General features: G+C 41.1%; 1 protein-coding gene across 2 annotated transcripts in view; it reads right to left on the bottom strand.

Annotated features, from left to right (window-relative positions):
• nlgn3a (neuroligin 3a) overlaps window positions 1–22,256 on the bottom strand; it is a 121,840-nt gene that overhangs the window by 89,344 nt on the left and 10,240 nt on the right. The window contains exons 2-3 of one of the 2 annotated variants that reach the window (XM_079669042.1): window positions 8,732–9,421; window positions 7,622–7,681 (exon numbers count right to left, since the gene is read on the bottom strand). In XM_079669042.1, coding sequence (XP_079525168.1) covers window positions 7,622–7,681; window positions 8,732–9,197 — 526 coding nt within the window. In that variant the 5' untranslated portion in view covers window positions 9,198–9,421. The remainder of the gene's footprint in view (window positions 1–7,621; window positions 7,682–8,731; window positions 9,422–22,256) is intronic. The other variant, XM_079669043.1, reaches the window with a different exon arrangement.

The raw sequence follows: 22,256 nt of genomic DNA, 5'->3' as shown, positions 1-22,256 counted from the left end.
ACCCTGACCTTTTATGTAGCAACACAGTCAGATCGGATTTTCCTCCCGAGCCATACTTGACACAGTTAATCTTAATGTTTCAGTGACCTTGGACTGTTCCTCTGGTGCAATCACTAGGCCTCTATGAATACAAATTAATATCAAAACGAAATGGCCTGACTGTCATGGAATTTTCTTAAAGCAATCATGATTTTCTTAAGATTCTTAGCGTTTCCCAGAGTGTGGAAACAAACACCTCATCTAACATCATGTGGCTTTTCTTTTACGTCATCTACTGAGCGCATTGATCATGAGATCAAGATACATCCAGCTGCTTCCATGGATAAATAATTTCCTAGGGGATAACCCTGGTCTATGTACACTTCACTCTTTCTCTACCCTAAGGCTAGATTATAAACCTTATTCTTCAAGACAACTAATAGCCTGTGTATCATTGCATTTGCTGTGAGTATTCATGATCTACAAATATGAACATTCTGGGATTTTTTTTTCTTTTTTCTGGATTGCTAGTCACATGAAGCCCTCCGCAAAGGATCATAATGACAACCGCTACATTTAATATTTCCCTAAAAGTCTCTAAGAGTCTTCATGTTGGCAAGCCAGTCAGTTGGGTGGAGTAGGACGTGATAAAACCCTCTTGGGCATAGGCTCTAGTTAAATAGCTTTTATTTGAATGAATGCACCGGCGTGTTTGAACACCTCATCCATTGTTAATTGATAGATGCAATATATTGCATAATGTAACAGGCTGAGTGTCGTGACATTTACCGAGTACATTCAAGCTCTTAAAGTGGAGAAGCCTTTTAAATTTGTTGATTCCACAGTCAGTGCATTGACCTTGTTCAGTCTAACAATTGTGCGTGATGAATAATGCAATCTGTATGGGCTGCTATATCAGCTTTAGACAAGCAAACCACCACATGACTAAGGCAACTTATTGATGTTGCATCAGCAAGTTGTTTGAAGGTTGGGATTTAACTAAGCCATAAGAGAGGGTAAGGTGAATGGCTTGCCAGGTGTGGCAGGCAACTTTCTCCTCAGTCATGAACTAATGTAATCAAAATGTATAATCTATTAAAAACATACAATCTAAAATACTTAGTTTGCATTTGTTCCCTTGAATTAATAGCAAGCAAGCGAGAAAAGGTAGAAATCCATCACATGGATTGAAGACAAATTGGTCCTTGTTGTGGCACATCAACTTCAATACTTCAATTAAAAAGCAACTTTGGTTAAAATAGCTTAAAGTGAGTGGTTTCAAATACAGGACTGGATTTAAAAATTCTGGATTGTTTCATCTCTTGGTGCAACAATTCCCCAGCAGAAATCTAGCTTTCACATTACTCTAATGTTGGTTTGTTGTATTTGAATGTTGCAGCAAAAATTTAGGTCGTTTTTCAATCCCAACATATACTTCTGAAGCCCTCTGTTTAGGGGGATCTCATTGAAGTGAAGGAGACTGCATTGTTCTAGAAAGTGCTGATGTCTAAAAATGCCACAGAACAGTTTACGACAGCACCAGGTCAGTCAGATGCATCCTTGCGTTATGAAGTGACTGCCATTAAGCTATCAGATGTCAAGCCTCTCTCATACGGGCTTCAAAAACGTTTTAGCCAAATAACAGTCAGCAGCCCGGCAGATAAACATGCTTCACCTGCTGAAACAGCCTTTTGTATGGCTTGTTAGTGATTAAGGTTATTGTGGTGCAGTTGAGATGGTGAAACAGTGATGCTATTGAGTGATCGCACTTCAGACAGGCAAAGATTAGATGGCAGGTGTCGACAGGGAAGCTCTGTCACTTTGAATCTTGTTCTCTGTGAAACTGTGTGTGTCAGACGCTGGATCTATAACAGGCGCTTCAAACATGTGACATCCTCAGTGACTCAGCATGGGAGCCTATATTTGACCTTGAATCTGATAAAGCGATGCCACAGCGAAAGAGTGACACGTTTAAATTAAACGACAATGGATTGATGAGTTTCTTTGCGTAGCCGGCCTCCAGGAGTCAACATTTGCATCTTTTGAAAACAGGTTGGATCTACAATAACAGCTTTTATTCATCTTTCTTGACAAGCAAAATAGAAACCTGTCGCATTTATCAAATCAGGTTCAAAGAAAACCCCTTTGACGGGCTGATTTGTTACGTAAATGTAACAATTCAGCAGGTTGGAATTGCAAACAAAAGATAGTATGCTAGTAGGGCTGCTCGATGATGGCAAAAATCATAATCTCGATTATTTGGGTCAATCACGATTATTAAAAACGATTATCCATTTACTTTGAAAACATCAATTTATTGGAAAACAATTTTGAACAGTATGTTTTTAACATTTAATTACCCTGAACTTTAAGTATATTCATAATAAAAAAATAATCGTTTTATTTCGATTACGTTGTTTTCGTAATCGTTGCAAGCCATAATCGTAATTGCGATTAAAATCCGATTAATTGAGCAGCCCTATATGCTAGTTGATTGTATTTTTACATGAATAACCCCAAGCATGTGCACACACACGCACACACAGAAATAGACTGCTTTCAGGCTCTAGAGACTTTTTCACTGAATCCAAAATTCACTCAATACATCGCAGAAGGGCTGAATGTTAACTGCCTTTCCTTTGCTGGAAAAAGGTTCGCTGACAATAGATGGGCCTTAGAGTTAAATATCAGAAAGGTCAGAATGTGGAAAGGGACTTAGTGAAATGTGAAATGTTGCAGCCTTGACAATTTGGAGCAGTTATATTCAGCCTCTAATCCTCAGGTGGCCATTTTTCTCTTTCAGAGGGCCCGGATCACTCTCTCCTCCCGTCTTCCTGCTCTGTGTCTCTCTTTCCGTCTGTCTCTCTCCATCTCTCTCAGTCATTCTCCCAGTGTAGAGGTTAAGGAACAGCTTGGGAGGGACACATAAGAGAGAATGATGGAGAATGCAGCTAAAAGGTTAAGGAGTCTGTAATCCTGCAGTAAAGGACAGCCAAAACTCACACTGTGCTTCAGCTGTTCCCAAAATAAAAAAACAAACAAATAAAAGGCAGCCAAGTTGTCTTTCTGCCTGTCCAAAGCTCCATAATGGAAAGAGACATGTTTAACACAGACCGCAGGCTTCTGAGTATGGTGGCAGCCTAACACACTGGGGTCTCTTACCTCGGCAGCGGATCCTTAATGAACCATTTGTTCCCCTTATTAGGAAAAAAAGACTATGCTGCACAAATATCTTAGAAAAACTATCAAGACTCACCAGGCTTCAGGCTTCTTAATCTTCTGTAAGACACAGCAGTCAATAAAGTAACTGCTGCACCACAGTTGAATATGCATAATTACTGATTTCAGATTCATTCAAAGCCTTTGAAAGCCAGAACAATGCAGGTATTTAGCCTTTAACACATTGGAGGCAGTAACACACCAAGAAATGTGTCAAAACATCCCCAAAGGCAGTAAAGAAGAGAACTGTTAGCATTCAAACCTGATTTGTGCTGTATCTTTACAAAAGTATTGTGAGGAAGGAAATGCACGGAAAACATTTGGTGAATGATTAAATCCAGTTAAAGGATACATTCAAGTTCAAGAGTACACGTCTAATAAAGCTAATAAGGATACCGGAAGTACAACATCAATTGTGTTTTCTCCTTTAACGCAGCTTCCACAGGCTGTGTCCTCAATCCCTATTTGTTTTGGGATAAACAACGAACAGAACAGAGATATTTAGCCCTGGGTTGACTGTGGAAGCTGGACAGCTCAGCAGCAGAAGGCTTCTGAATAGGCACTTCCTGATTAGGTCGCGTCTTGCATCTCAAGTCAGTGTGTGACTGTATCTGCTGCTGGCTGGGTAAAGCCTACACTCACTGGGGTCACAAACTGTGCCATATAGATGGTCACAGAAGATTATGGAAGCGGACATCTGATCTGTTTTTCAAATCGCACAAGCCAATATTTGTTCTTTTTTTCTTGGAACGTTTTTGTGCTGTCTGCTTGGCGTACAGATTTTCTCGGCAGCACCCCCTTCTTCCCCGAGGCAGGGGTGAGTTGGCCAACGAACGGGATTACCATGGTGTGTAACTGAGAGCCATGGCCTAGACGCAGTCTAACCAGGATCAGGGCTCTTCTTCCAGCTTTCATAGCGCTCTAGCATCTGGAGGTCATCCTGGTAAGAGGAAAAAATGGTCTAGTGTTTCTGTTCGGGTACTTAATCTACAGGTTTGGCAACTGATAGGGCTGCTCAGTACTGGCACTGGTTCTATAACACATGGCAGCCTGCTGCCTGTGAGGACTGCATAAGAATGATAGTTAAGTGGTCCAAATCAAGCCAAAGCGTACAACAGATTTCGCCGCACTTATCTCAAATAGAATCATGATGAGGCATGCATTTAGGAGTCAGGACGGTTGATCTCAGATATATCTCAGAACTGTGATATACAGCGAGAGCAGTGTGAAGGACCCTAAGGACATTATTTACAAGCGGGATGTTTTAAAACCCCGTAGAAAATAATGCTCGTATTGTATAAACAGGCAGCAGCACAGTGAGTGCTCCTTATAACCTGCCAAACGCCTCAATGAGGATCTCATCAGAAGGATGTGAATTTATAGATCTCTTTTTACAGTTTGACAATCAGTTTTACAATGTAAACCTCTTTTAAAGAAGCGATTGACCTCATGAGGCTTTGTCCTCACAAAATTGACCCATCTCGAGCCAATCCAGCACTCTGAGGCTGAATAGTGCTTAGCTGTGTCCCGCACATCATTACCCCTCTCTTCACTCCATTCCCTCCGACCGAGAGAAGAGAAAATGACTGAGTGATATAACCAAGGCTTACATGTCTGCTGCTACAGTATGTAACCTGTGTGCGACTTCAGAGAGAGCAGTGGGCTGCGATGCTGATCTTGCAAATTAGACTACCTGCTCAGACATCTTGGACACGCAGTGCTGCGCTAGTCTAGCTAAAGAAAGGACAGCCATTCTCTAAATTGCCTTTTAGTTGGTGTAAACATCAATTGGTTTCTGAACAGTGGGCTGTTGATTTTGCACAGCCAAAATTAGCTGCACAACAATCCAAGCTCTGAACAAACAATACTGAATATAGGAACATCTACTATAGAGCCTTCCATTATTTTTTTAATGAGTCTCTCTGATTATTTGTCAGGGCACGACTGTGCAGTTTAAGGGCTTTCCCCCTGTTTAATGAAGGAACATGAGCTACATATTTGATAACAGCACAATAAGTGGTTTCCCTGCACAATACCCAGTAGGATGCTAATAGCACAGGATCTGAAAAGCAGACTTCCTTAATAACTCTCAAACTCTTGTAAAACAAGATTTTGTTCAAGTGTATTCTTACAGCCATTCCTCTAATTCATCAAAGGGTGATCTGGATGTACACAAGCTCCAGACTGTTCAAATGGTAACATACTAGCCTCCTGTCTTGTATGTAATAGGTGGACGAAGTGATAATGGCATCACCAATGGGTTTTCGGATTACGGTTTTAAAGGTTCAAATAAACTGCAACAAAAATCTCAAAATAAACTTAAATAAACTAAATACAGACTGAAATAATGTAATGATTAATGATTATAGATGACAAGGTAGCCACGCCCTAAAGGATGTTTCTCAATGTTCTATCTTTCAACTTCTTTTAGACTACTGGATAATAGAGAGAATGCAGGTTTAAGGTACTTCTTTATTGGCTTCTCTTTTTAGACCCGGAGGTTGTTGCTTGCATAAAATAATCACTATTGCTACAAAGTTGCTTCACGCTAGGTAAGATAGCCATTTCCTCCGCTACAGTCACTACTGCATACTGTTGCTTGGCAACAATAACACAACCATTTAATCAGAATTCAAATATCATACTTTTTTGTGTAAGTTAATCCCCCTTTCCTCCAGAGGAACCACATTCATAGAGATACAGATTGTACAATTGGTAGTGGAGGTGTTATTAGTACTGAATATGCACGGTGTGTATGACTCTACTCCAGTTAACAGGTCTCTATTGAAAGCATCGCAAAACTTTAAATAGAAAATATATACCCATTTTATTAATACCAATTTTATGGAAGATATCTAACTGTTGAAATGGCGCTAATTAAAATATTTAATGGGGGGAGTGATCAACCATTAAAGTGTTTCCCAATTCCCTTTAAATTTGTCAAACATGACTTTAACTTCCTCGTTGGAAACATTTAACAAAAACAAGAAAGTATGCTTCAGAGCTTGCTTGCTACATTGCCTAGGAAGGATAAATGATGCTTCATTTGCACCGCTAATTCAACATAAGCCAAGATTAGTAGAAAGCAGTTTAAAAAGCGGTGCAATTGAAATAAAGAGAGTTTCCAGCCAGACTGAAAATTACAACCTTTGTGTTTGTGCATTAAGAATGATGCAGCAATCATTTTTCTTCACAATAATGTGTCACAAAACCAACATATGAAACTTATGATAAAACATTTTCTCATTACCAGACATGGGGAAGATAATTGAAAAATTCCACGTGGAAGGGGAATATTAAAGAGATATTTCTGTGTATATTCCACAACTGGGACTAATTCAGAAGCAGAAGTGCCTGGAGGGCCAGTCTGTCTCTAACTAAATTGGTTTACCAAAGCAGAATGTACGAGAGCACCGAGTCAGGCCAATAGCTGCTTCCTGCCTCCATGGAAATCAACAGCCGAGGTCTCAGCTGAAACTGAATCTTTGCTGTGGAGCGAGGTATGCTCAGGATCACAGTCTTCAGGCAACTTGTAAGGTCTCCTAGTGCCTTAAGGCAGGCTTAGAGATTGATCCCTCTGTTGTTATCAACAGAGACTTTAGCTGTAGCTAATGAAATTGGGCTGTGTCTCTCCATGACTGTGTGTTTCAGTATTTGCCACATGGATGGATGAAAGCTGTCATGCCAATAAAATACCCCACCAACCCCCTATTAGAACAATTGTGAATCATAAATGTAAGACAGAGGTGGCCCTCCAGATTTTAGTGGAAATGTAATCAACGGCTGAGGCTCTGACGCTTTCAGGTGTCATGTTTGACAAATACTTCCAATAAGCTGGTGTCCTTAAGTGCTGTCAGAGCAGTCTGAAACATTACTTAAGTTCTTTGCATACCAAGTCGAGGTTTATCTTGTAGTATTTCAAAGCGGCACTCATGCTTCTGATTTAATCAACCGTTGGATTTAAACAGTATTCCACTCTGAACATGAAAAAGCCATACAATCATGTAAAATAAATAAAATACATGTTATTCTTAGACATCATGATCTACTGCTTGACAAAGCGTCATTATTTATTTAGGGGCTGGCATGTTCATTGCCTCACACACTCTGGTAGTAAAACCACAATTCAGCGTGCACACACACACGCACGCACACACGCACACACACACACACACACACACACACACACACACACACACACACACACACACACACACACGCAACACTTTCACTTATCTCTTACACTCATGTCAAGGTTGATCTGAGTCACGAGTCCCACGTTCATCTCAATTAGCACTTTGATTTGGGAGTTGATAGGTGGTGATATTGGCAGTTTTGGAAGGATGCACCCATCACTCCTCCCCTTTTCACTCTTTCAATTCCTTTCTTTCGTTCCGTGTTGGCTTTTTTTTTTTTTACATACCTCCTTTTCTACACATTTTCTTGTTGGGTTTCCTGGCACATTCCTTGGATATTCTTTTGACTGTAAAATGAATGGAAAAACTACAAAATAACAGAGAACTCTGGAAAAGATTGCATGTGACATGCAACAACTCAGACTGAGTCAGACCCCCCACCTTCACCCTCTTCCCTCCCCCATCCCAGTCATCATTAACAACAAGAAAAACAGAGGACCTGTTGAGAAAGTAACTGGGGTGTTGCTGCAGAAATATTCCAAAATGGTAGAATGAATTTGCTGCATCCTGGGACACAGGAAGCCCATATTCACATGCACTTCTATTTAAGACCCATTACAGCCACACAGCAGGCAGAGGGGCTAGATTTCCAACGTTTTTCAGTTTGCATTGTAATCTGATAAGTGAAAGTGTTATTTGACATTGCCCATTTGATTCTCAGAGCACTTAACATTTCAAGCCCATTTTCTTCCTGTGTGTGTCTCCTTAAAGTGGCAAAATAATGGGGGCCATTAAAAAGAGTCAATATCTAGAAATCTTAGTCAAGGTGGAGCCCAATCTATGTTTGCCTTTTGCACAAAACCTGCTTTGAGGTTTGTGGAAGGACAAACTGGATAAAGCAAGGAGAGTAAAGGGTCTTACATAGGTCAGGCTGATGCCACAGGCCTCTCGTGTACCAGACAGAATATTTCACCAACCCTACAGTAGTAGATCATTCACTTATGAGGCAGGCTACAAATTACTAATGGCTAAGATCCCCAGAACAGTCAAGACAGTGAGGGTAGGAAGGTGCACCAAGTATTTCCAATCTGTTCCTTGTATGATTAGATTTCTTTCTTTTTTTTATTCAGTCATATTAATAAGTCATTAAGTCATCAAAAGAGGAACCTCTAACAGTGGCATGGAAGGGGAGAGTTGATGAAAAGACTAAATAAATGACCAAGTCAAGATGGGAGGTTGAGATGATGGACACGGACACGGCATGCGCCAGACAACAGGTCATGCTCAGCGCAAAACACAGAGGTGACACAAAATTAAAGAAGAAAGACAGAGCGAGAAGGAGGCAGAGACAGAAGAGTAGGAGGAAAAGTTGGGCTCTGTTTACTCCACGCACTCACCATCCTCAGTTGGAACATAGATGTTGAGATAAAGACAATCTTCGTGTTGATCCTGTATGTAAGTCGTGACTATATCCAGGTTGAAGGTGAACCATACAGGCATCATGATCTCTGGCACAGCGTTGTGAATATTTTGTGGGCAGACTGGAGCAAAGTGAGTGGCGTTCTTGATCCCTGACCAGGAGGAAGGGGGCTCCGGGGGCATGAAGCGCTTTTCTCCCACTGGGGACGCGGCGTATGGGACCCCCAGATACTGGTCCACGGGCCCCAGAATCTCACTGGGCAGGGGCACCCTTACCCCTCTGAGTTTCCCATACTGCGTGTTTACAGTTGGGTGGTAGTTCTGACCTCTCACAGCCACAAAACACCAACAAAAGCTCAACACCCACAAGGACACATTGGTGCAACCGTGGGCACTGTGCCAGTTCTGCGAGGGGAGACGACTTCTCCTTGGAGAGAACCACATGGTCCTTGTGAGCGAGTGCAACTGCAAGTGACCAACATACAAGCCGGGGCACCCCCCTCAGCGAAAAAAAAACGTCCCGCTCAGCCCTGCAGTCCAGCCACCTGAGGGACAGTCATCAGCTGCGATACTGGAGCCCGCCGACTTACAGACGAGGAGAAACGGTCACAGGTGCCTCTCCGCACGGAAGTCCTCATTCACCGTTCTCTCCTATCTTCTATCCTGTGCTGCAAGAGAAGAGGACAAGACAATTAATGACATCTCCCTGACAGCCCACCGGTTCAATCCCATTTTATCCACTCATTTAGATTGACTTGTGGAGTCCCTTTCTGGCATGACATAAAACAGCTCACATAAACATGACAGAGCTCTTTCTGTTATCATCAATCCACAAATTCAAGAACCTGCCTTTAGCTTGATATTGCAATTAACTGCTGGGCAACTTCTCAAGATGTGCGTAATAATTCCACTAGGACAAGTACAATTTGAAAGGCATCAACTATCAGTGGGTAATTATTTTTTACTCAAAGGCCAAAATGTACGGATAGATGGACAATTTTTCTTCACATCTGGCTTAAAAAAAATGCCAGATGTCCGTAAGAACACTAAAAGAGGTTTTGATTGATGTTATCATTCCTACTGTTTATGCTAAGCTTTAAAATACCATCTCTCATAATGCTTACAATGGAAGTGATAGGGGGGGAAATAGCAGATAAATTAATTGAAAAGCTTATGTGAAGCTGATATGAAGTGGGTATCATCCAGAGTTACATCCTTTTGAGTTTAACTTTTACCAAACAGTGTTCCTCTGTTTAGATGCAGTACAATAAGTAATAGTAAAAAAAAGAAGGGATTTTGCAACCAAAAAAACTGAGTGGTGAGACATTTTAAAGGCCTGTCTGAAAGTAAACACTGATTCTAGCCTGCAAAGCCTAAAAATGTAAAAAATGTATGGACAACAGACAACAAGGAACTTGTGAACATTTACTTCAAGATTAGTTTCATTTACTAGGAAAACATAACTAAAATCCAAGAGCAGGAGTCATACACAGAAACATAATAGCATGATAAAAATGTCATGCCCGGCTTAATGTCATGCAGTCTTTTCCCTACACCTCCCTTCGGTAGAGATATGAACAAGATAAAATTTAAATGTAATCTTCCCTGTTTGCAGTTACAAGAGATCTCTTTTTGGGATGAACAGGAGAAGAACCAGAGGAGGATGAGGCTACAGGCTGCACAGCTAACTCCAATGAGAGTGCTTAAAATGCTAATAAAGAGTCCCATGATGAACCAGGGACAACACCTTCCCACACTGTCTGATCAATTTTCAATTTCTGTGGCTAAAGGGTCCCCCTCAGCCTTGTGCGCCTACTGCAGTATTCATTCTAATAACAATGGAGAAGAAAAGCCAGCATTTAGAGGAGGATATTGCATTCCAAAATGACTGTAAATGATTTATAATGTATCACAAGCCGTTGGAAGGCCACTAACCACTGAGAGAAAGCAATCCTGACGTTCCTGGAGGTGCTGTTATCGCTAGGCAGCTTTCCCTATTTGCGGCAGACATGGATCTATGGAGAGCCTGCCTGTGGAAGATGTGAAAGTCCACCGGTACAGTACATTTTGTAAACATGTCAGGTAAACCCACTCTCAGAGAACACACCACTTGCATGTGTGTGGTGGACAATTCGGCTCTGGTGCAGTGAGCACCTGCTAAGTGATAATACATGAAAAGCCATCCATATCCAATCTGGGGACTAAAAGGCATGCATTGCTGGGGGCTAAGGGCTTGCAAAGGTGTCAACATGTAGAAGAGTCAAGCTAACAAAGTCCCTCACTGCTCAACGGCTTCCTTTCTAGCAGGAGCTGAAAACCTAGCAGACGACTCTGCCATATCCTTTTCAAAGACTATATGAACTATATTGTTGAAAGTTATTCTCTCCTGTTTATTTTTCATAAAAGACAAGTGTAAAGTATCGACCAGTGCTACAGTACATACCACAGCATTTATGGGCTCAGCTACAGTGAAAGACTTGAACCTAGGTGGACCTTTATCAGAGCACAAACCGCTCAACAAATAACACCTGCAAAAACATATATTAACCATTTAATTACATTACATAACAAAAACGTCCACATACATAAGTTATACGATTCAATTTTTGTTAAAAAACTATTCTATAAAAGTGTTCATCAAATGTTATGGTCATTTAAAAGGCTGTATTATGATGTGCTGTTTAATTGTATCGCCTTATACAGAGCTTTTTATAACATGTATTCCATCCCATTTATATTCACTCCACTTCCATCAATAAAACCTATTTACAGTATATCAGAGACAAAATATTGGAAACACCTTTCAGTATAATGCTATAAAATGAAATAGCCCCGCAAACTACAGCCTACAAAATTACTATTAAGTTGAATAAACACCTTTCCGAAACAGTTCCAACTAAAACTGAACATTAAAGAGTTGCAAAGTGAGAGAAGCTTTTTCAGGCGCCCCTGGTGCTGGAATTTCTCCCACAGCTAATATCACTTTACTCACATTTAGAGCTCTTCTATAGCGCGGATCAGCATGAAATGCTCCAGCTTAAATGATCAATAAATAAAATTAAGAACATCCTTAGGAAATATCTGGTTCTTAGATAAAAGGTCTTGAGTACATCCCTGGATACATTCAAACTTGGAGAGATGTTAATTATGGCTACCGAGGTGAATTCGAGCAACAAACATCAGTTCACTAGATTATATTACGTTAGTGATTCGACTAACAGGGGGTGAAGAGGAAGTTTACGGGGTTTAGAAAACCGATGACAGGGGGGCCCGAATGGGCCTACCTGGAGGGGGAGGGGCGAATGCATGGGGTTAATCCCGACTGTTGGTTTAAATTTAAGGCATTTTTGACTGCATAAATACGCCTAGCGGCTAACAACCTGTTCTTTACCCACAGCTCTTCTAATATTTGCTGCATCTCCTGACAGAATACCGCGGGTACATTTCAGAATGCCTGCATGCACAGGTACAAGTGTAAAACATGTCGCTCTGTTGGAGGAGCCTGTGACCTAAGTTTTTCATTGCCATATCTACACTGTAGCTAATGTGCAAATGACAATAAAGCCTTGAATTGAATTGAAAACATGAATGGGGCGAAGCCTGCGAGCTAGTTCAAGCAGTCGACTCGAGCACTTATGCTGCGTTCATACATAACGCCCCTTGACACTCTACAACCAACCAAACAGAGTCTCCTTGATATGCCGCTCTATTTAACCTGCCAGATATTTCTCTATGCTTTGCTTGCTGCAGCTACTTCCACGTCGCTGCTGCTTTCCTGCCCCACCACCAGCTTCCACCCCAGCTTCCACCTTTAGGCTCGGCGGGGTTAGTTATTTAATCATCACTCATCGTGCTATGTATATCTGTGGAGTGATGAGGCCCGAGCCTAGACGCCAAACTCAACTATATAGTGCTTCTAATAAACATGTTAAAGAAACACGAGAGTTGTCTGACTGAAATTAGGTAATACCTTTTTTTTTTTCAAGGAGGTGGGGGCTCTGGGGTTGGAGGTTAAAATTGCTCTTCTGCTGGTTTCTATTCACAGGTATAGCATAGTATTGAACTTGTGATTGTGACTGGGCTCTTCGCCATGGCAACCGCTGCCCAGTATTGTAGTTTTGAGACCTGTCGTCTGAAGGAAATTATGTGGAAAACATGATTTCTCAGAAACTACAACTAATAACAACTACCTATGGATATAATAATAGAAAATAGTTAGACATCGAAGAGAGAGAAAATGCTGGGAAAGACTTTAGGCGAATTAGTAAAAAAATTACACGGAAGAAGGTGTTGCATGACCTTTGTCTAAATGTCCTCTTAAAATAATGTTCAACTTGAATTGAAATTAATACAATTTATAATCCACACCGATTCCCTTAACAGAGAAATATGTCTTCCAAAGAAAAGTTTCCAAAAGGGCACCTTATTATTCACCATGGATACAAGATTTTCAATTTCCAGTACGACTGAGGCCAGATATGTTTAGATCTGCAAACACAGCAGCAGAATAAGTGCGATAACACTAATTCTTGTTGAAATAAAATACATCAGGTCAACATTTTTAATCAGGACGTAGCAAGGACATAGGACAGTGTGATGGAGTGTGTGTGTTTAGAGGACACACAGCACAGAGGACTTCATCAGTCTCCCCTCCAACAGCATCTCAGAGGTCCTCTCGGCTCTGATCTCTCTACCTGCTGAAGCACTGCCAAGGGAGGAACAGAAAGAGAGAGATTGCATGAGTTCTCCCTCATCATCCCAGAAATATTGATCGTCTCATCACCGTGGCCTTGCTGCACATAATAAATACAACTGTGCCGGTGATGTAGGCGGGGGGAGGATAGAGGGGCGCTGAGCTGAGTCTAAGGAAGGTTATTAGCCCTTAATGCAAGACGGCACTCCACGAAGCCGTTAAACGCCATCCTCCGCAATTCTTCGGCTCCTGATTAACAGGAAATGTTCATTTCTGCAAGTCACATCCTACTTCATCAATATTCAGAAGCACCCGGACAGTACAACACGTGAGTTGTCCCCATGCAGATTCTGTATTTAGAAGAAAATACAGAGACTTTATTCCTCTTTATTTTGGTCGGGGCCCACAGCCGTGTAAGCTTAGTGTAGAAGACCCTTTGTTCTCTTACAGCGGAGAGATCTCTGCTTTGCAATACAAGTATGAGCACAGAGCCAAATGTACTCCTACGCCCCAACATCCCTTAGAGAGAGGCTGAATGGACTCTGTTAAAAAAGGAACCAATAAAAGTTCTCAGTAGATGGAGTTTCTGACTCCCACCGCTCTGTTATCAGACTGCAACGAAGGCGTTCACAAAGCTGCATTAGTCCTCCGGAACATCTAACTTCAAATGAAGTGAGCCATCCTGACCCGAGAGAGTGTAATCACTGATTACAAATGCTTCTGGTGCTGTTACATTTTAACAAAGGCTGAAAGTGCCATTATAGGAACGATAAGAGACAGGCAACAAGACAGGAAGCAGAAACCTATGTACTTGGGTGGTTACCTCAGCTGAACTCATTAAAATGTGAGAGGCAACGGCATAACTTAATTTAGTGTCTTCACGTTCAATTTGTGTTCCAGAAAGTCTAAATATAAATCGGTGCTCCATTTTGAGACACGCTTAGCTTACGTTAGGATTGCTCCCTGGCTCCTACTTGTCAATAACTCGGTAGATATATCTGTAAATTGTCCGCTCACACATGTTTATTCCTAAATAGGCAAACATGAAATTCAACACAGAGAAATCAATAAGGAATGTACACACATACTGCACGTCTCCTCTCACCGGCACGCTCCGCATACAAGCTCCCTGCCTTGACGAACAACAGTCCGCCATATTAAATCAAGGAGATTGGCATGTTTCAGAAACAGCATTCATAAAATGTCAAAAGCAAACTGCGACTTCATACGGCTCCAGCTGGGAACCAGTGCTACTATAACAGTGAGGGATGAGGGCCCACACTTTGCTTTTTCCATCAGACACAGAGCCTGTGCAGTCATTATTACTTAGGAGATTTGGCATTAAATCAAGGACAAAGACACAGCACATTCTGACTGCTAATCACCGCGGAGATGCTGACATATTTCTAAAGAAACGAAAGAGAGATGGTGAGGAATGAAGGCGCTGCTGCTGTGGACGCCTGCTAAGCCGTGTCTCCACCCCTTCTCCTGGCTGCTGGATAAAGGCTGCCTTGAGTATCATTACCAGCCAAACGGCCAAGGAAACACGGAGGGGTGAGCTTGGCAGGCCAAATAAAGACAGATTCCAGGTGAGCACATGTTGAGATTAATCCTGTGGCTAGACAGCAAATAAATAATGGCCATTCTGTTAAATGCTGACGGTGCTTGAAACAACTGTTTGCTCTTGGTGAATAAAATGACAGATTTGATCTAGAAGTCCTAAAGCTGCAGGTTGAGGCAGTTGGCCTGTCCCTACATCTATATTGCCTCTTTTTCTCTTGACTGGTTGTGCATCTCTAAGAATGTCAGATACGATTTAAGCATTGATGCGATATGTGAAACAATATGTTGGAGAATAGGGATATTAATCAAAGCAAACTGACTCAATTAGACGGAAAAGCACTAGGGAGCTTACTTATTTCTTTTTTAAATTGATAAATAAAGAAATTTCCCAAACAGTTCATCATCCTAACTCTTATTGATCCACTGCAGAGTCCCACTAGACAGTCCTACTGAAAAAAACTCCAAGTAGAAAATCACTCAAGTAGCCCACAGGGATTCTTTGAGAAGCCACATAAGCTAGTATTGGGTCTGTCTCTAATTTTGCTCTATGTAAACACATTAGGGATTACACATGGTATGCTCATTATCCACCCTCCAACAGATGCCAATTGCAGGGCGGGATCTGATCTCTGGACAAAGTGTTTTGTGTGCGATTCCTATCACTTTGCCAACACAGCTCTAAAGTGCTGCTAACGAAAGAGGTAAAGACGGTCTTTGTGATGCCGGCAAATCATTTACCACAAACAAGGAAAGTCTAATTAAAATAGGACACTTGTGTTTATTCTACTCATTTCAAATAATCCAGTACAGACCATTTCCCATTGGATATCTAAGTGGCTTGGCTCAGGAGGTAGAGAGGACTTCTGGTCTAGTCAGGAGATTCTGGTGGGGGTGTCCTTAAAGAAAGACAATGAACCCCTAACCATTAGCGAGGAGCAGGTGGGAACCTTGCATTGCAGCCTCTCCCATCAGTGTATGAATGAGTGTGTGGATGTTTGCTTGTGTTGTTGAGGGTTTTAATTGGTCTGTAGATAAATAAATGCAGTCTACTTACCGTTTACACATATTGTTGCATTTTATTGAACTCAGCACTGGTTTGGTCGGTAAAATATCCAAGTAAAATGTCAGGGATGGGTTGATATGGAATTATATCCAACTGACCTTCCCATAAGCCTCAGCTGTACTTAGTTTTAAGTGCTTCAGTTAATGTTAGTATGTTGAACAGTGCAGCATTATTGCATTGTAAGCATGTGGATTGTTCAGCATTCAGCTCAAAGCATCGCTGTGTAAGTACAGCCACAGAAAGCTACCTACTGTAAATGGCTGTAGACTCTTAGTCTTATCATCTTCAACACCAATTTCACATGAGTATTGCTCAGAGTCAAAGAGAAGAAGAGTGTACTAGATTTTGCTTCAATGTGTTTCATTTCAGCATCATGACTGGGTATTTTCATCAGGAATATTATCACAAAATGTCAGTGAATCAGATATTCAATGTTTGCATTACTAACGCAGATACCTTTCTGAGTGTAGTTGGTCATATCAACACACATCTACGGAAGTGACTACACATCTGATTGGACTTGGTGAGAACATGTGAAAAGTGATTGAATTCCTAGAGAGGATACACTTGAGCATACCAAGGAGAATTCAGCAGATATTTCAGGCTGCTGCTCTCATCTCCTTCACTGTGAGGACAGCACGTATAACATGGCAGCACTAACATCAATTTCTGGCTTACAGTTGAAAGGAGGATGGATTTTTAGCCTTCTGGGATGCATCCCTAATAAAGATCCAGGCAAGTGCAAGGATCCTGAACAGCGCTGGCATGGCTCTACGTATATAAAGCAAATCAAAGTTTATGACAATCACTTCAAATGCGATTTGCTGTGTATTACTCCTGCTGTAATGTTACAGCAGGAGTAACAAAATGTTGCTTTCCATGGACTTTACCGCCAGTTGATAGGAGTTACTAGGTGAGAAGAGAACTCACTTAACATTAATATTGATTGGTGTTTGAAATTAATGAGAGTATGAATTTTGGATGAATCCCTATTTCCAATTTGATCTCTATATTGAATGCTTAAAGCATGTCTTTTTTAAAGTAATTTATTTAACACTATGCAGCACATTGAACATTGATACAAGCCATACCAAATAATTGACAGGGATGGGAGTGGGGGAAACATTTCTCTCTTTTTTCTACACTTGACAAACATATAGAGTTGAACTGTGAGTTAATTGAGGTCTGGCTGGTAATTACAACAGGGAGTTGATCTCTCACAATCAGGGCTCTAAGTTCACTGGCACGGCATTATAAAATCTTAGATGGATCAGCTCCTATGGCTAGTATTGACCTTTCTACTCTGGGTTAAGGAGACCATATAGTCGTCCTTGGCCTGAATAATCATTTGTAGAGCTTGTATCAAATGCAGATATGCAACTAAGAGTAAAGCCCAATGCAGAGCAATTATTTTCACAGAATAAAAGAGTTCCCCCAGGCCTGAGGAATGGTTTTAATGATAACGTGATTGACATCGTCATTGCAGCATACAATATACATCTAAAACTGGATGTGTGTAATTTACAAAGTAGTAATTTCTACAATTTGGTGGATATTTCCTGTTTAAGATAGAGAAGATTCAGTATCGCGGTTTTAATATGCTGCCCATCCACCAACACCCCATCACATAAGCTAACACACAAACAGAAGTATCCTCATAAACCATACAAAGCCAGTCCTTTGAAGAACTGATCATCCTGAGGACAACACTTAGCTATGCACCATTTCAAAAGCAGTGAAGCCCTGCACTGAGTGCATGTAATTCACCACTTTCATCCACTGCATTTTGAATTATGTTTCTGCAGACAATGATTAAATATTCAGATCAACTTGTCCAGAATAATGTAAAAAAAAAAATATATATATATTTTTTTTTTACAATAAAGAGCTGTTAGCTCTTCACTGTGAAATGTAAAAGCCTTGGACATTTGTGTGTGTGTATTATGTACTGTTAATATGTTGAGAAAATAAATCTGTTCATGGCCTCATGAGCAAAATAACAGCTTTAATTTAAGGTAACTAGGCTGCAGTTCTTAGGGAAAATTGAAATATCAGCTTTATCAGTAGGTGTGAAAGGGCTCCAAAGAATAATACATTTACCGAGCGGAGACATGACCCAGATGCTGCCTGTAAAATTAATGAGCTAATAATGCATTAGGTGCGTTAGCATTTGCAGCAGTTACTGTAATGTGCAAACCCAGAGTCATTCCACATTCAGGTAAAACATGGTGTTAGACTTCTAGTCTTAGAGAATTCATTAATCCGATCTGATTTATAAGTATCACTGAGTGTTGCATCATAGAGAGCAGTTTGTAGCTGCCCATTTCCCTTGAGGCATATGCTTTAAATGGTGCATGTGCTTTTCAAACTGTCCTGAATTGTACGCCCTAGAGTCATTAATCGTGATGGATGATCAAATGAGACGTGATGAATTTGGAGAAAATAACATGTTAATGAAGTCGGCAACGCCTAACACATTATTCCGATGTTTCTTTTCAAAGACCTCCAAATACATGGCTTCTTTTCAGAGTGTTCACAAAAGCCAAAAGCACAGTGGTAGACTGATGCTATTGACATGCAAATGTCTAGTTGCAGAGAAGTGAGAGGTGCCAAAGTGTACTGTTGTGTGACAAGCAGGATTTCTGAATACATACTGTAGCTAAAAGCCCAGTTGTACACAAGTGAGCTTGACACAGCAAGACCATCAGCATATATTTTCTTATATGAAACAGGCATAATGGGCTCATGAGCATTATGGTGTTGGCCCTATTTAGAGAGGGAGCACAGGGTTACTGTAGCCTAATGACAGCAGATTAAATGGGGTCTGTCCACTGTACATGATGCCTGGAGTTTTATGGGAGCATAATTAAGTTTGGAATCGACTCGACAGTGATGTGCTTTTAACTAAAGGTCAACAGTAAACAGTGATGTGAGCCACGCTTGATTACTATGTATATCACAACATCAAAAAAGATGCTGCTGCACTAATGAGAGGGTGACCTTCATCTTCAGCGTAAACAAAGACCAAACGAACACATGCCGCGCCACATGGCCTCTATCAGCTATTAATAAGAGGTGAATAGCTCTTTAATATCCAGAAAGACTATATGGCATACAATATTTGACATTTCAGATAAAGGTTTGCTGTGAAATGCCATCTGATCTTGAACACGAGCTGTATAGTACTTCACAGCATCAGGAAAGCCTGAAGACAGATTTATAAATCTAAGAAAAAATATAATCCTGACTGCTTTCATTTCAAGAATTAATAATCCACATAAAAAAAAATATGACAATCGGAGATGTTGATGTGGTTTGGACCATTGACATGTTAATTCATCACATTACAGGCTCGTTCCGAGCTACAGCCAGGTGGATTTAGAGGAGATGTGGAGGGATTAGTGAGGTGATATCAATCACCGCAGTTGAACCTCCCCTTTATCCAGCTGCATCACAGCCCCTGGCTTTCCCCCCATTGATCCCAGGCTATAGGGCTGAAGCTAAATGCTAGGTTTTCCTTTCAGGGAATCTGAAAGCTTTTGAAAATAGATTCATTAATTCCATTTAAGGATAAATTCACATTTATCTTTACATGTTTATGGTGTCCAGTTATTTGAATGTGTTGCAGAGCAAATGAAAAGGCTTCATTGGTGTAGCTTGGTTAAAAAAAGAAAGAAACCATCAGAACCATGTCCTCGAGGCAAAGAAAGCAGCTGTTTTCCCTCCAGAGACTCTCCCATTTGTCTGCATAGAAGAGCCACCGTCTTACTGCTCACTGCATTTACACATTGATATTCTAGATATTATTAGAAAGGCCAAAGACTTCTCCAGACTGTGATGAGCTCCGAGGGACATTTTAAATGACAGCGCCCTTTCTTGAAGAAGGCTGTAAACAACAGAGGAGACCAGCACTGTCTTGCTACCAAATCTGCATTTGTGTAACTGAGGGGCAAGACCGGGAAGACAGAATGTGACTTTTTAGACATGAAAAGGGGTGGGAGTGGTTGTGTGAGGGGGTGAGTCAGAGACGTGCCTCAATATCACACATGGAGGAGGGAACATGTACCCTGACAACAGTCCTTTGGGTTTGCCCTGGCAGATATGTCTACTCTCCATTCACTATTTCTAATCCTGTCTGAAAGCCTATCTTGAATGTCAAGCTTCTTCCTAAATTGGCTCGTGTTCTTAGTGATTGATTAAAGTACTGTAACCCAGCTTTATCAGACCGCCCTGAACTCTGTATTTCTGCCAAATCTATTAGGTAATGCATCTTTTGTTATTGCACCGGTTTCTCTTTTTTTCCCCGCCCGTCTTTAGGAAACGCAAAGATCCATTTACTATGATACAGAGTACAGCGTCGTACCTGGCTCTGTGATAGCACGGCAGCCTACAGATCAAACAGGAGAGCAGCCTTAAGCTCACAACAGATTGTGACAAATGTGGCATCGTAATTCAGTGCAGCATTATTCAGTGAAATTGGCTCAATTTATCAAGAAAGTCCAAAACAGTGTGCACAATGATGCACTTAATACACATTTCATAATCCCTAATTCCTCCTTTTTTAGTGTTTGACGGATGCCATGGTGGTACCAGAAACACGACTATGTCCCGTGACATTGAGCTAACAATATGGCTATAATTCATGAGTTCTAATGCTTCACTATCCCCCATGCCATTGCACACAGAGGAGAGGAGAGGAGAGAGGAGAGGTTGCCCTGATATTACTGCTGACGCCTGAGTCCTAGACGCTGCACTTAGAGTGTCTCCTGCAGGAAATGATTCAAACACACACAGGCACTACAAAGTCCGTGAGACAAGAGTAGGCCACTACGGTATCGAACACACACACCCTATGAAGCTGAGGGTACTCAAGGTCATTTAGCAAGGCACCACGGACAGGATGTCAACACTTCTAAAGATCCATTATATTTTATCAACAGCATAATGTATATACATTGTGTTGAATTTCAGCACTGAATGTATTGGGATGAAAAGACCCTCTGAACACAGAACTCTGGGAATGAATTAAAATCCAATTGGTGTATTTTAAACAGAGAATACCACATTAATGACTGAATGCTTAGAAGTAGGCCATGTCCAAACACTGCAGGCAAATTCGGCCTCGGGTTGTCTGTACTTCCTCAAAAACTGCACACAGCACACACTGTGAGCTACTACTGTATCTCACTTCCTTTACTCTGCCTACTTTGAAGTAAATGCGCCTGCAATCACAACACATACTGTAGATATTGTATATGTACTCAAACTCCCTGCTTGCAAGCAGACTTTCACATGAAGAACGATTTCTGAATCAATTTTGCTCTTATGAAACAACTTCTCTCATCTACTTTTTTTCAACATTCCCCCTAATGTCTTTGTTGGTAGAACAGCTATAAACATCCTGCCTGTTCCATGTTACATTAGCAACCTGAGGGGAAAAAGGGGTTTTCCTCTAACATTTGGATGTTAGCTACCTTGAGTGATAAGTCATATCAGATTGGATCCTGCTACATCAAATGCAACTTGAGGGCGCATTATTTATTCAGTTGGCTGCTGACATCCAAACCATGCCCTAAACGGTGACACTTTGAAAAACTATTCCTCTGTGCCTGAACTGTGCAGATACAAGTGCTACTACCGGGCTTGCAGAGGGGAGAGAGTTTATGTTCCTTTTACCAGGCATGAACGCAGATGAGAAGGAACAACAAGGCCATTGTTGTTCGCTAGCTGAAGAGCCTTGGAGGTTCTGCGAGGAGCAAACACAACTGCTGTAAAATTTCATGTGACTACAAGGCCTCCCTGCTATTTTAATAGCCACTAAAAGCAAAGCCCTCAGAGCCAGAGCAGCACATGAGCCCTTACCAATATTCATCTCTGTAGTGAACAGAAAGCCTGGCTGGCATAAATACTGGCCTGTGTAGGTGTGTCTCATTCTGAGTTTATGTGTGTGGGTGATTTGTATTGTACATTTTCATGTTTTATGAGTTGCCAGTGAAAAAATATAAATCAGGAACATTTTTTACTCGAATGAAATCCGGATTTTTATGCAAAGCCGGCCGTATGACAGTGGCAAATTGCAATGCTTTAAGTTTTCAGGAGGAAAAGCATTTGTTAAGACACATTCCTTTTTCTATCTCAGCGCTACACTTCTACTTTTGAATTATTTAAAAGGCATCTGTATACG

The sequence above is a fragment of the Notothenia rossii genome (assembly GCF_949606895.1).
Source record: "Notothenia rossii genome assembly, chromosome: 3".
NCBI lineage: Eukaryota > Metazoa > Chordata > Actinopteri > Perciformes > Nototheniidae > Notothenia > Notothenia rossii.
This window is presented reverse-complemented; position numbering and strand designations above follow the sequence as displayed.